This window comes from Heterocephalus glaber, unplaced genomic scaffold (assembly GCF_053883595.1).
Source record: "Heterocephalus glaber isolate CG9 unplaced genomic scaffold, H.glaber_assembly_v1.0 deba00000738, whole genome shotgun sequence".
Lineage (NCBI taxonomy): Eukaryota > Metazoa > Chordata > Mammalia > Rodentia > Bathyergidae > Heterocephalus > Heterocephalus glaber.
The window spans coordinates 12,251,605-12,266,589 of NW_028258161.1; the positions used below are offsets into that span (position 1 = coordinate 12,251,605).

A 14,985-nucleotide genomic window follows, 5' to 3' on the forward strand; every position below is an offset into this window, starting at 1 on the left:
CTTCCCTTCCTGGGACACACAAGATTGAATCCCTGACCTGCAGTTCCAATTCAATATTGAGTTTTCAGAGTGCACCAAGCCACGCACAATGGAGAAGTTCACTAGTACTGGGGGAAAGGGGAGGTCTCAGGTGATGAGGGAAGAGGAAAGGGTTTAGATACAAAATCAACTCCAGAGATAGTTCTCAGAACACACCAGCCCAGAGCTGCCAAGATGATTCGGACAGGATCTTCCAACTGAGATCCACGGGCCTATGTTAATGCAGCTCTCTTCTGCCAGACTCGGAGTAAGAAATCAGCCTCCTGTGAGGGAAGGCCCACCCCAAAGGAGGCCAGAGTCCACGCACTGAGCACACAGCAGCAGCATCTGAAGCGAAGATGGCGCTGTCACCTTGTCCTGCATGTGAACCATTGTGCCTAGAAGTGTTGGCCAAGGGTGGCCAAGAGCCTTTGTGAGGGAACTGCATAGGGTGCCTGGTAAAAGTACAGATTCCTGGGCTGGAAGTGTAGCTCAAGGCCGGAGCACTCGCCTGGCACACCCGAGGATTTTCATCTGATCCCCAGCACCACAGGGAAAGGTGCAAACAGACCATATTCCTGCGCCTCCCCGAATCAGAACCTGGGAGAGAGCAGGGGTCACATCTAGGAACTGACACTGTAAACATTTAAATCACTTTTTTTTGGTACTGGGGATCGAACTCGGAGCCTTGAGCTTGAGAGGCAGGTGGCAGAACCACTGAGCTAAATCCCCAGCCCACTTAATCACTTTTTTTTTGGTATTGGGGATTGAACTCTGGTCCTTGCGCTTGCGAAACCACTGAGCTAAATCCCCGCCCACTTAATCACTTTTAATGCACATCTGAGTCTGAGAACAACTGACAGAAACTTCCAGGAGGAAGGAGATGTGGCTCAGTGGGAGAGAAAGCCCTGGGTTCCTGCCCCAACACGAGGGGGGAAAATTCTAAACACTCATTTGCCAAGTGAAATAAAATATCTAAATCAAGGGTCTGAAATCTAGTTCGCCAAAATGCTTTGCTTAAAAAATTGCATGCAAAAGAGAGAAATGAGGTTTATTTTCATTGTTCTCTGGGATGAAGAGCAAAATACTTAGGGCCCAGAGTGTGATGCAAGATTCAAAGGTCAGGTGCTTAGATGAAGGGGATCCTAATCTTTGGATCAAAGTTCCAAATGCTTTCTCTAACAATCAGTCTGTATTCATCTACTATTCTGCGAGGATGGATGAAAACCGAGTAATTTGAGCGCACAAACAGAATACTCAACACGAGTCTCTCACACATGTGCACAGCAAAGATAGCAAGTCACTGAATCCATGAAAACCACCAGCAGCGCCTCGGTTCTCAATTCAGCAGAGTTGAAATTCTGAAATTAGAGGGAAAGTGTAGCTAGGTCAAGGAGACAAACAGTAACACGGCCTAAGACCTGTGGAACTGCCTCTGCTCCCCACAGATCCAAGGACACAGCCTTGGGTCTGGTCCCGGAAAGTATCCTTTGGGCAACTCCAGGGTCTGGACCTCCTGGGACTTCTCTTTTTCTACAGCCCCACCCCCTTAAAGAGCACAATTCCCACACATTCAGTTTCAAAAAGTATCCCTCATCTGATAAGGCAAAGTACAAACAAAGACAATGATGTAAGTTGGATAGAAAGGGACATGGGGACAGATCTCGTCCAATAGGGGAAGGGTCCAAGGGAACAAGGACGGGGAAGGGTGGAAGGGCGTAGGGGAAGAACAGAGAGCCAAGTACAGGAACCTAATAACCCAAATCAGTGTAAACATTATAGGCCATGAATTGTGCTAAAAGAAATAATATCAACAAGTACGGGGAGAGGAGGGAGGGGGAAGGAAAAGGAAGGAGATTTAAAAGATCAAGCTGTAATATATACATACAATCCCTCCCCAAGACGATCGTAAACTGCAGGAGTTACAAATGTGTACTAACAAAGTAAGATGGAAACAAAGTGCTCCCTAAAACCAAGTCAGAACTAGGAAGGGGAGACTGAACCAACGTTGAGTCCCGATCTCAGGGGTCCCCAGCTGCAGAGGCTAAACAAGGGGTGACCCCAAGCCTGAAAACATCTATGCCCACATCCTGTGTCCTCTAACTCTCCACGGGGCGCCCACACCCACGGGGCGGCGGTTTGGTTCCCGGACCCGACACCCTCCTGCAACAGCCTCCCGCGGGGCCCCCACCGCGATCCAGACCTGAAGTGCGCGCCAGGCCGCCCCGGGGCTCCCGGCTCTGGGTCTGGGTCTTCCTCGGCGGGCAGCCGTAGACGCCCCTCTCCGTCCGGTAGCCGCGCCGCAGGAGGAGAGTGGAGGCCCGGCTGAGGGCCCTCCTTGCCGCGGACGCAGTGGCCCAGGCCATGGCCAGCGGGGCCCAGGCCCCTGGACTCGGCGGGCTGACGCGGGGCAGTGGCGGCAAGAACTCGGGGGTCGCGCTGGGCGGGGCGAGGCCGGCGCGCGCAGCCTGGGGAACCGCAGCCCCACCCCGGGACAACGCCCCCGCGCCTCATTGGCCGAGGGCGCCCCTTCGAGCCAATCCGGGACTGGTGTCCCAGGGTGGCCACGCCCCGCAGCGGGCGGGACTCGGGACGGTCCGGTGGCGGAGGCCACGGCGGTTGTGGACCCGAGGCTGGGTGATCGCTCCGCGTCCATCCGCACCGTCCGCCCGCACCGTCCGCCCGCACCGTCCGCCGTGTCCCGCCGCGTCCCGCCGCGAGGGTCCGCCCGTCCCCTCTGCTGGAAGCCGCAGACCGCGAGGGCCCACTGTCCCACAGAAAGGACAGAACGGGGGCCCGCGACAGGACGCTGTGGGAACCGGGAAGCCAGATATCCCCGTTGTCTTTAGAAACTTCAGGGCAGAGAGAAGAAATAGGACCGAGGCCCTGGGGGAAGGTACGGAGTTGCGGTCGAGAGACTGGGCACGGATGGTTGCAGCAGAGCAGCGTGTCCGGGATTCATCCCCGCCAGGGGGAGCCTGCTCGTCAGCCGGTCTTCGCTTCTCACTTGCCGCGGCAGCAGTCTGCAGCAGCCCTGTGTATCTAGACCTCAGTGTTGTCCGCTGAGCCCGGTGCCGGGTTATCAGGCTGCCAGGCCCTAAGTCCGTCGTTTCTGCAGGTTGGCCTCGTGGCTTTGGAAGGCTGTTTGTTTCATCATGGTCCACGTCATCTTTAAGCTTCCTTCAAGTTCTATAAGTTTTTGATTCTAAATTTTTTTTCATTAAGTTTATTGGTCCATTTTAGGTATACAATACAGTTACATGATTCCAAGATTTAAAATAAAAACTAAAGAATGTGTATAGGATCCTTAGATGAGAAGTTAAGAGCGAGGATGATACTGAGGGTGTAGCTCAGTGGCGGGGTGGTACCTAGCATTCTGAGGCTCTGGGTTCATTAATAGGCATGGTATAGAGAAACTTTAAACGAAATGTATATATATGTATATATATATATATACACATACATATATATGTATATATATATATACACACATGTATATGTTACATAAATATACATGTAGTTTCCAAGAATATAAAGGTGAGAGGAGAAAAACGACAGGAATGATATTTAAACAAACTTTTAAAAATACCAAACTGCTTTACAAGTTTTTATGAATATGTACAAATGTAGTAAAGTTGAAATATATGGATAGGTAGAATACATTCCAATTTCAGCAAATTTGGTTATTAGGGGGAGGGGAGATGAATGAGATCAGCAGGGCTGTAGCCTTTATGGCTTCTGCAGTGCTTTAGTTCTTTTGGTTCTTTTAGTTTAGTTTAGTTTAGTTCTTTAGTTTAGTGTTTTAGTTCTTTAGAATATTCTGAACCGATATGTCACAATGTTGGTAAATTTGTTGAATCTTGGACTGTGGGAATGTGGATTTTGTTTATTCTCTTTACTTTTCAGTTTATTTTAAAATTGAAACATTTAAAGATTATTATAAAAATTATAACAAAGGCTGGGGATTTAGCTCAGTGGTTTCACCGCCTGCTGCGCAAGCATAAGGACCTGAGTTCAATCCCCAATACCAAAAAAAAACTTATAACAAGGCAGATAGGGTGGTGCATGCATGCCTGTAATCTCAGCACTCAGGAGGCTGAGGCACAAGGATCACTTCGAGTTTGAGGCCAACCTGGGCTATGTACAACAAGACCTTATCTCAAAAAACCAAAAGAAAAATTATAACTGAAAATTAGAAAGAGGAAAGATATGTTATCTTCTCAGGGAAATATACCCTGATACCCTTCTTAAAATTATAACTTCACCCTAGATACTATGCTTCCCTTGTTCTACTCTACTTTTCATTTTTTACCATCATAGCTATCATTTCATAACATGCCATCTGATCTGTTTAATTTTTGTCTGTTTCCCCTGACTAACATATACACCCTATGTATATAGAGTTGTGTAGATTTTGCTCCCTGATGTATCTTGAGTACCTAGAATAGTGTCTTGCACAAAATAGGTGCCTTGCAACTGCCCAAAGAACCTAACACCTTGTGCTCAAGGCCTGGGGCTGGTGCTTCCCAGTGGGGATCTTGACAAGTTACTCAAACTTTCCAAGTCTCATTTATCTAGCTGTGAAGTAGGATTGTGTGCTTGAGCATACCTCATATGGTTGGTGCGACTATGTGCTAAACACTTTAAAACAATGCCTGCATATTATAGGTACTGGACACATATTAACTATTATCATCAGCATCGTTATTTCAGGGTCTTAACCATGGCAGTGGCCACTGGCACAATTCCTGGAATTTAATGGTCTTGGACACGCATGAGGTCTGAATTAGTAAGTCAGGGTTGAACCAGGGTCATAGTCAGGGCTGGCAATTAGCCATGACTGATTGTGAGAACCAGAATATTCTGGATGTTGAATTATTCTCATTAATAGAGTATCAAATATATCAAAGATCAGCTGGGCCGGGGATTTAGCTCAGTGGTTCCAGCGCCTGCCTCACAAGCGCAAGGATCCAAGTTCGATCCCTGGTACAAAAAAAAAAAAAAAAAAAAGATCAATTCATTAGGATAGACAGTCCTGCTTTATTTTTGAAGAAAGGTTTTTGCTTCAATTTTTTAAGTATTGAGTATGCTAAAATGTATACTTTTGAAGCAGATGAATTTCTTCTGCCAGTAACTTTTGGTTAAAAGAAATTCTCAAATGATCATAACAGGGTAGATCATGCACTATTGTTAGATGACCCCAAATTTATCTGTCACCAGGTCGACTGATGTCATTTTCTTTCTTTCCCTTGCCCTCAGACTCTGTACTTATGTATTTCATTCATTTTTAAATAACCTTTTTTCCCCCTTTAGCTTTTTGAGTCAGGGTCTCACCATTTAGCCCAGGCTGGCCTTGAACTCATGGCAATCCTCCTGCCTCAGCCTCCCAAGCACTGGAATTACAAGCGTGCACCACCACTCATGGCTGTTAAAATAACTTTTTATTGGCACTTGCCTCACTGCCTTGGCTGCTTCCCTGCCCCAAGTCCAGGTCCCTCCATACAATTGGGAGAGGGGATCCGGCCCAGGTGCTGGACACCTGGGGTCCTCTGTTCAGGCCGCTGTGAGTAAATGGAAGGCACTGCAGGAGACGCTCAACGGGGGAATCACCGACATGCTCATGGAACTCGCAAAATTTGAGAAGAATGTGAGCCAGGCTATCCACAAATGCAATACTTACAGAAAAGCAGCATCAGTTATAGCAGAGTACCCACACAGAATCAAGAGTGAAGCAGAAGCCAAGAAATTGCCCAGAGTAGGAACAAAAATTGCTGAAAAAATTGATGAGTTTTTAGCAACTGGAAAATTGCATAAACTGTAAAAGATTCGGCAAGATGATACAAGTTCTTCCATCAATTTCCTAACTCGAGTTAGTGGCATTGGTCCATCTGCTGCAAGGAAGTTTGTAGATGAAGGAATTAAAACATTAGAAGATCTCAGGAGAAATGAAGATAAACTAAACCATCATCAACGAATTGGGCTGAAATACTTTGAGGACTTTGAAAAAAGAATCCCACGTGAAGAGGTGTTACAAATGCAAGATATTATACTAAGTGAAGTTAAAAAACTGGTTTCTGAATGCATTGCTACAGTCTGTGGCAGTTTCAGAAGAGGTGCAGAATCCAGTGGTGACATGGATGTTCTTCTGACCCATCCAAACTTCACTTCAGAATCAAGCAAACAGCCAAAGCTATGACATCATGTCATGGAGCAATTACAAAAGGTCCATTTTATTACAGATACTCTATCAAAGGGTGAGACCAAGTTTATGGGTCTTTGCCAACTTCCCAGTAAAAATGATGAAAAGGAATATCCACACGCAAGAATTGATATCAGGTTGATTCCTAAAGATGGTGTTCTCTCCTTCACTGGGAGTGATATTTTCAATAAGAATATGAGAGCTCATGCCCTAGAACAGGGCTTCACAATCAACAAATACACTATCTGTCCCCTGGGAGTCACTGGAGTCACTGGAGAACCCCTGGCAGTGGAGTGAGAAAGACATCTTTGATTACATCCAGTAGAAATACTGAGAACCCAAGGATCAAAGCGAATGAAGACTGTTCTCCCTCCCAGGCACAGCCCAATAGAAGTCTTAATATATTTCTTTGCTATGTAAGGGTGTTTAGTGTTTTTAACTTTATTTCTCCTTCATGCTTAGCTTGCCTTATTCAATAAAGCCTCTTTCACTATTAAAAAAAGACCCAAACTTTTTATTTTCTCAAAAATGCAATTGTTTTAAGTTGATTTACAAAGTATTTGAAAAGTAGAGCCAAGCTTGGTGGCACATGCCTGTAATCCCAGCATTCAGGAGGCTGAGGTAGGAGGATCGCCGTGAGTTCAAGGCCCGCCTGGGCTACATGGTGAGTTCAGAGCCAGCTGAACTACAAAGGGAGACTCTGCCTCAAAAAAACAAAAATGAAAAAAAAAAGGAAAGAAAGAAAAACGTTAAGCAGTTTCTTAATTTTTTCTCGTCTAGCTTTATCAGCAGTTGGAAATTCTGAGGTTGCTATAATTTTACACCTGGGTCTTACTCGAGGGGCTTGAGAGAAGCTGTCAAAACTCTGCAAATGTGTCTCTGACAACACAAGGTCGGTTCTTGAGCTTTGCAGAAACCTTGAAGCAAGCCCAACAGTACTGATTCCACACGTCACCTGCTGCTTCCTCTCCTCCTCTGTGGATGCAGGAGGTGGTCTCACGTGAGCACCCAGGATTCCAGACATGGGATAGATGATCTGTTTGGTATGGTGCCGCCAACACTTGGGGACATCTCCTCAGTTTGGCCCATGCTTTACAAAACCACTGTGGGCCATGTGCTGCCCACTGCGTCAAAGTGAGTTGGGTGAAGCCAGCTCCTGCTAAGGCAAGGGAACCTCCAGGTCACAGTCCTCCCTCATCAGTGAAATCCACTGTGTCACAGGGAGTTCATGGAAGATGATGCACCCAGTCATGATGCAGTGTGCAGTCAGCGAGGAGAAACACGAAACTGAAACCTTACACTTGGACTCAGCTTCCACAGTCACATCTGGAGTGGCTAGGACTTTTTAAAGCACACTCTTGGCAGGAATTCTGATCAGTTTTCTTACTCCTCTTGTGGATAGGCTGCTATTGAGGCCGACGACCCTGGAAGCTTTAACTGTCTTGCAGGGATACCCCATGGGAAATGGGATTACAGACCTAGTACTGAAGAGAGCAGTTCTCTTTTTAACCTTTAACATCATGTTACTAATAAACCCTGGACTGACCAGGTGGACCAACTCTATATATTCACCATACAATTCTGAAATTTCCAGTACTATTTAGAAACATGCCTTGCACTCACAGATTATTTTAGAAGGAAAAATGGGTAGTTTTAATTCCAAGCATTCGAAAGTTGAGCAAAACGTTGTGACCCAATCAAATGTGAAAGTCTATACTGTTATACTTGAAATGTTTGCATAAAAACAATTACTTTCTGAAAGGATGAGAAATGATATTCCTACAACCCGAACTGAACCTAAAAGCAAACAAGAGTGGCCACATGCATATCTGACAAAGCAAAATTCAAGACAAAATTGGCCAGACGAGACACACAAGGCCACTACATATTGATAGAAGAAACAATCCAGAAGAAGATATAACAATTACAAATATAACATCAATGTGCTCAATTTTATTAAAACTATGCAACATAAAGGGACACAGGCCCCAATACAATAATAGTGGGTGACTTCAATATGCTAATTTCACCAAAGATAGACTATCCAGACCAAAAAGTCAACAAAGAAAACAGAGTTAAATTACATCATAGAGCAAATGGAATTACCAGACATCTATAGAATATTCCATCAAACAGAGGAAAGATACACATTCTTCTAAGAAGCTCATGGAACTTTCAAAGTAGATCATATTTTTAGGCCATAGAACAAATCTGAAACACTGAAATAATTTATTGCATCCTATCAGACCATAGCGGAATGAAACAAGAAATCAACAACAAGAGAAACTACAGAAGCTATAAAAATACATAGATGAGTTCAATTCTCAGTACCCCCCAAAAATGCCCACACACATAGAGATTGAATAATTCACTTTTAAATGCAGTGGGTCACTAAAGAAATCAAAGACAAAAATTTTAAAATCCCTAGACAATGAAAATAGATACACAACATAATAGAACCTCTGTAATACAGCAAAGGTAGGTCTAAGAAGGAAGCTTATAGTTCTGAGTGCCTGAATTAAAAAATCAGAGAGATCCCAAATAAAAAACCTAATGATGTATCTCAAGGTCTTAGAAAACCAAAACCATTTGAAGGAATAATAATAAAGACTGGACCTGAAATTAATGAAATGGAGATTAAACTAAAATTTCAAAGGATCAATGAGACAATGAATTAGTACTTTGAAAGGATAGATAAGATTGATAAACCCTTAATTGAGATAACCAAAAGAGAGAGAAAACCCAAATCAATAATCAGATGTGAAAAACGGGATGCTACAACAGACAGTACTGGAATTCAGAAGATCATTAGGGAATATTTCAAAACCCTATGCTTCAATAAATCAGAGAATCTTGAAAGAAATGGATACATTTCTGAACACATATGGCCTAATAACACTGAACCAAGAGGATATAATAAACTGAACAATAAATAGTAAGCAATGAGATTGAAGGAAGAATAAAAACCTATCACCAACGAAAAGCTAAAGACTGAACGGACTCATCGCTGAGTTTTACCAGACCTTTAAGGAACAAATAACACCCAGTGCACTTTCTCTTCACACAGGCTGCTCCTGGCAGGAAAGGTTGCTCAGTGGTAGAGCACTTGTCTTGCGTGCACAAGGTACTGGGTTCTGTCCCCAGCACTGCAAAACATAAAAATGGCTTTTGAAATTCAAATAGTCAAACAGGCTATTCTTTCATTAATGTACTGAGTAATGAGAGCTAATAAATATGGGACATTCTTCAGGAGGAAAGCAACTGTTTGTTTTGAAGGCAGAACCACCTGTAAACTTAATTTTATAAGTGGAGGCATTCTGTATGTTGAGATGGAGCTGTGCACTTTGCTAACGAACCCGTTCACAGCGCCAGAGCCAGTCTGCAGTTGCCTGTGTGCCCTGTGGCCATCCAAGTGCGGTGACTCCCGGCAGAGAGGAAATGTGAGGCTGGCATGGGTGATGGTGACAACAGGACAGATACCCCGACTGAGGTAGGCAGGAGCCAATGGCTTCAGCGTGAGATGGGCTGGACTTAAACCCTGTAACCAAGAAGAGCTGACCTTGTTTACATCGGAATAACTGGTGAACCCTGTGGAGTGTGTGTCGTGAATTCCTTGAATTGACATTCTGCTTCGTGATACACCAACAAGCTGTGGCATACCAGGAAGAGGAATGTGTGGCTGCTCTCTGGAACACAGCGCCAGTCCAGCTGTAAAGAGTGCCAGGGCCACCGTGCTGTCCATTCTGCTGCCTGTGCGCCAGTATCAGTGAAACCCCTCGCATACAGCGCAAATATGGAAGCCAAACACAGGGCCCCGGCTGATTTTCAAAATATTTCAAATGCGTTTGTGTTAACTGTGACGTACGTTGGGTCTGTTTCTATCTACTCAGCAATTTTCTGAATGAAAATATTTTGAAATAAGGTACTTGTCAAAGATTTCATTTTCAATATTGATACTTTAGAGAAGAATGAGAGTATCTTCCTTTTTTCATTAATGGTGAATATCTGTAAAAACTCTGCCTTGGTTAAAGGTGCAGCTTTTGTTTGTGTGAAATATTTTTCCCACCAAGTTTTTTTCCGTAGTGTAAAACAACACAGAAAAGCAAAATTTGGGTTACAAATAGGGTTTACCTTAAAACTTAAGCAAAACAAAAACAATTCTCAGTGAAAATCTTGCTATAGTTGACAAGTTCTATCAACCTCTTAAGTGGTGAGGCTTAAAAAGGAAATGGAAAGCGAGAGCAGTCAGAAATATTCAGCACAATTTAGAAACTAAGAAGAAAAACACCAAGCCAACTTGTTTTTTTTAATAGTTTTTCCACTTTCTGCGTACGGACAAAGTGCTTTTCAATTTGGGGAATAACAATTCTCAGTTTGGGTGAGGAGGTGTAGAATTACAGACGTGCCTGGCCTGCAGTGTCTCAGCTGATTGGCTGAAGCTGTCTCAGGAGGGAGACACTGGCTGGGTGCTGATCACGTGGGACACAAGGGGGAAAAGTAAGTGCTTCCCCGGCACATTATCCTTTTCTGGCAGAAACGGCCACTTGGATGAGCATCTCCGTTCTGCCCCTCAGCCTACAGAGTCTTGTGGGGCGATGGAAGGTAAGGAGCTTATAGAATAAAATCAAGTTGCATTTTGAGTGGATTCACCCTGTTCTGCCCCTAGCCAGGAAACTTAAATGGAGTTTTCTGTAAGTAACTGTCTTCGGCTCTGTCTTCCTTTTGGCCAAATCCCCAAATGATGGAGGGGATTGCTGTGTGGATCAGAGACAAGATGGAAATGACACGTGTCTACTTCTATAGTTCTTGGGCATCATAATGACCTGGGAAAGTTTGGGAGGCAGTGCAAATCTACACTCTTCCCTGGAGATTTTGATTTGGTCAACCAAGTGAGGTGTGGACATATATATTTGAAATTATTCTGTAAGATTATGAAATAACTCATGGACAAGAACCATCAAATTTCTATCTAAGTGTGATATATGAATTCCCAGATCTCAAAACTAAGAACTCTCTTTCAATCTGTCCTTGCCAGTAAAACCTGCCTAACTTTCATCTGTCTTTATCTACATCTATGGCTGCGAAGGTAAAAGAAGTACTCTTGGTGGTGTCTGTTGGCTTACAGAATGGTGCCCCTTTCCTGTCAGCTATCCGACATTCACGGCCATTCTGAAGATCATTAGAAATCTGCTTACGGGTTGTCTTTTTACTAAGTAGGGGCTAAGGATTCTATGGCTCTCTTGTCCTCCTTCAGGGTGACCTCAGTTAAAACCACGAACTTGCTAAAACCATGACGTTAGTAATACTGGAGATAGGAATCCTTTTTACAATTTAGTTTTAGCAATTCTATCAAATGAATTATTCATTTAGTTTTTAGTCTGTGAGAGTTCAATACAAATAGAGAATAATGTGTTGTAAAAACATTGAAGCAAATATAACGGGTCTTTTTATGTACTTTTGGGCCTGATTTTTTAAATAAAATGGCATTAACAAAAGATTGTTATATGCAAACATTTACTATGTATAAACCATTTGGAAACACACAACAAAGATGAAAACCTGGAGGCAATGGGCTAAATGGCCCATAGCTATATTTACTTTGCACCGTGTATTGCATCCACATTGAATCTTTAGAAGACTCCTGCATAAATCTGTGCTTCAAGCTCCTCCTCGAGAACCAAACCTGGTCTCCTCAGCACCCATTTGGCTTCTGGGGTGCGTGTGCAGAGGAGCAGTTGTGCTCTGAAGTTTGCTGTGACCACCGTGGTGTTTGCTTCTGTCCTCTGCTGGGTCTCAGTAAATATGTGAATTTACAGCTCCTGATGTATAGTATATTTTGATAAGGATCTCAGAGTTTTGAGGATAACCTATGTTAATGTATGTGGTCTATTTTTTAAGTTGGTATTTAAAAATCTTTTTATACTATAAATAATCATATTCCTGTTAGAGTATCTGTATGCCTTTTTATTTTACTCACGGCTATAGTTGGATAGGTTATATACATTGCCAACAGTATTGTATCTTTCTCTTCAGCATTTTTCCTTTAAAATGCAATTTTTTCACTGGCTTTAATTATCCTAAAATATATATATATATATATATATATATATATATATATATATATATTGCATACTCTTAGAGTTGGTATAAATAAATGACTGCATTTTTATTTCTGATTTATGTTTTACCTAACTGAAAAATACCTAGATCGCAACTAAAATGGAACCAGAATAAAAATGAATTTAAAATAGTAGGTGTGCATTAGGGTCTGAGGATTATCATTACAGGACTGAAATTTTGTATTCAGCATCTAACAGCTAAGATAAAAACCCATTTTATAATAGGAGAAAACTCATTGGCCAGGTAATAATAAGCAATCAAAGTTCATTTGGAGCTTATCTCCTCTAACTTAGCACCTTCCCTTAGAGACACATTTGGGAGTATCTGATATTCCTACCTGGGGCCCTGATACCACAAATAAAAGAGAACACAGCAAGCACAAAGGACACTTTTATATAGCAGAAGCTTCTGGAACTGCATCCCTGAAAACTCTAATTCCTACGTTGTTAATGTTTGCCACAGAAATATTGTAGAATATGTATTAAGCAAAGTTGAAGAGAGTTCATTAATACTGGACATATTGTGTGCAATGAGTAATATTGTAAAGCAAGTGATCATGGAATATTTCTGCACTGCGCTTCTGATGTAGTAAACACTCGGACTATGGATTGAGGATCCCTGTTCTAGACACGATAATCCAACTCCATCATTCCGTGAAAGGACTTAAGACTTCTCCCACTGTGTTTTACATTTTGGGGCTGTTGAGACAGATACAGCCCCAGCTCTCAAAGCTCTTGCTCTGAGACTCCAAATGCCATTATAAGTATTGTGATGAAAGCAAAAACTCAGGGAACCAATGAATATTTAAAGGGAGTTTCAGAGAAGCCTGGAGTTCTGCAGCCACCCTAGGCAGAGGTGAGGCTTTTGAATGGGAAAGAGCAGTGTGTGAGAAGAACAAGACTACAGAATTATTTATTTGCTCTCTATGTTATTTATAGGGTTTCTTACCGGATTTTCAATACAGTTGTGAAACATGCATTGAGTTATAAGTTGTTTCACTTTTTCATAGGATGGCCTCACACTACTTCTACTTGTGCTACAGGAAAACAGACATCATATGGTAGAATTTTTAGTAGAGAAGAAACCCATAAATACACAGTTGATAACACAGGAAGGTATAGTCCTTTGTATTTTTTCTTGTGTTAACCTTCATAGTGGTCTAGAGTGGTAATTATCAAGTCAGAAATATTAAATAAACAGGAGAGGATTAACTTATAATTGTTGCTACATAGTAAAAAGTATGATCGGTTAGGTAGAAAAACAGTTGTTCTGTCTGCCCAATGTAGAGGACAGTATGCATTAGGATTCATGTTCCCTGATAATACTGTTTATAATCTGATTTTGTTTGTCATGTAATCATCTTCTTAGCTAAGAGAATTTCATATTAGCTTTATAAAATACAAACTTGTAGTTCGCTTTTTTGTGTGTTATAAAATTTATTCGTGTAAGCATTCAGACACTTCTAGGTGGATAAGATGATAGGCAGATTCCACCAGGAGAGAAGGTACAACTGACGCAGACAGGCGATGGCATGATTCCAAATAGTTATTAAAGTAATAATTGAAAACTTCATGAGGCAACATATGATCCAGCTTAAAACACTAAGAAATGGTACCATCAATGAAAAAAGAAATCAACTTCTAAGTATACCCAAAGGGGTATAGGGAAAAGGAGAGGAAAATTGCATTTGTTGAGATACAAATAGGAGTGTTCATAAGAGGAACATCAATTATTATTATTAATGGTAAACCCTGCAAATACAAAATAAAACTCAAATCACTGGCTACATAATTCAAAATTTACATGTAATAGAGTCAAGGCAAGATACTCAGGTTATGGCCTGTCGAATATTTACTCCACGGACATTATCTACAGAAGCACCTGGCCAGTGTGTGCACAGTGATTCCTTATGTACGCCAACCAGGTTCTTTAAAGACCTACGACACGATACACAAATGTACACCATCCAGCAGGGAGAATCTCCGTAGGGATGGGGGGAGCAAACCAAAGTAGGACCTCTGAGGTTTCATGGCTTCATTTGCTTCAGCATAATCTCAAACATACATTTCAGGGTTAGTTTTTGGTTTTAAAGATAGTTTCCTTGAATACATGGATTATGTGGTTAAAATTAAAGATTAAAAAATAAACTGCTTGAAGGAGCTAACCCTCCCGCCCCATCTGACACACTTCATGTGGCTGTGAGGACCCGGCCTGGCTGGTCACACTGCGGACTTCATGTTTGCCCTGATGGATTTTGTACTTGTTTTGTTCCCATTTCTTTCTGTCCACCTCTTTGCACCTTTTGGAATGGTGATGTTTATCTCCTGCCATTTGGAAGTGTTTAGCTTTTGTTTGTACTTGGTCTTGCAGCTAAAAGTTTGCCTTAAATCTCAGAGGAGACATTGAACTTGGACTTTTCAGCAGTGCTGAAACTGTCAGGGCTTTGGCAGTACTTGTGAGCTCAGTCTATATCTTGGGACCAGTGTGGAGGAAGTGACTCTGATGAATAAGGTGGACTCATTAGTAGTCTTGTTCACAAGTAAGTTACAGAGTTAAGTTTCCATCTCACAGCCACATATGGGCAATTTTATGAGGCTTCGCTCATACAAACTCATCAGATTTATTTTATTATTTGTGAAAAGGAGAAA

At 42.4% G+C, this 14,985-nt stretch overlaps 1 protein-coding gene and 1 pseudogene across 8 annotated transcripts in view; one reads left to right on the forward strand and one right to left on the reverse strand.

Moving 5' to 3' along the window:
- The window catches only part of Dhtkd1 (dehydrogenase E1 and transketolase domain containing 1), a 51,377-nt gene extending 48,905 nt beyond the window's left edge, over positions 1-2,472 (reverse strand). For 5 of the 7 annotated variants that reach the window (XR_002388432.2, XR_002388430.2, XR_002388431.2 and 2 more), the window contains exon 1: positions 2,222-2,472. Coding sequence is in view for 4 of the 7 variants with exons in the window: in XM_004861809.2 (XP_004861866.2) it covers positions 2,222-2,384 (163 nt within the window). In the remaining 3 variants the exon portion in view is untranslated. Of the gene's footprint in view, positions 1-1,293; positions 1,313-2,221 lie in introns of those variants that run through there. The other 2 variants (XM_004861808.3, XM_087206786.1) reach the window with 2 other exon arrangements.
- A 670-nt stretch (positions 2,473-3,142) lies between these two features.
- LOC106010816 (DNA polymerase beta pseudogene) overlaps positions 3,143-14,985 on the forward strand; it is a 36,624-nt pseudogene continuing 24,781 nt past the window's right edge. Inside the window, exon 1 of the transcript XR_015449463.1 lies at positions 3,143-10,819. The product of XR_015449463.1 is annotated as a DNA polymerase beta pseudogene (transcript). The remainder of the gene's footprint in view (positions 10,820-14,985) is intronic.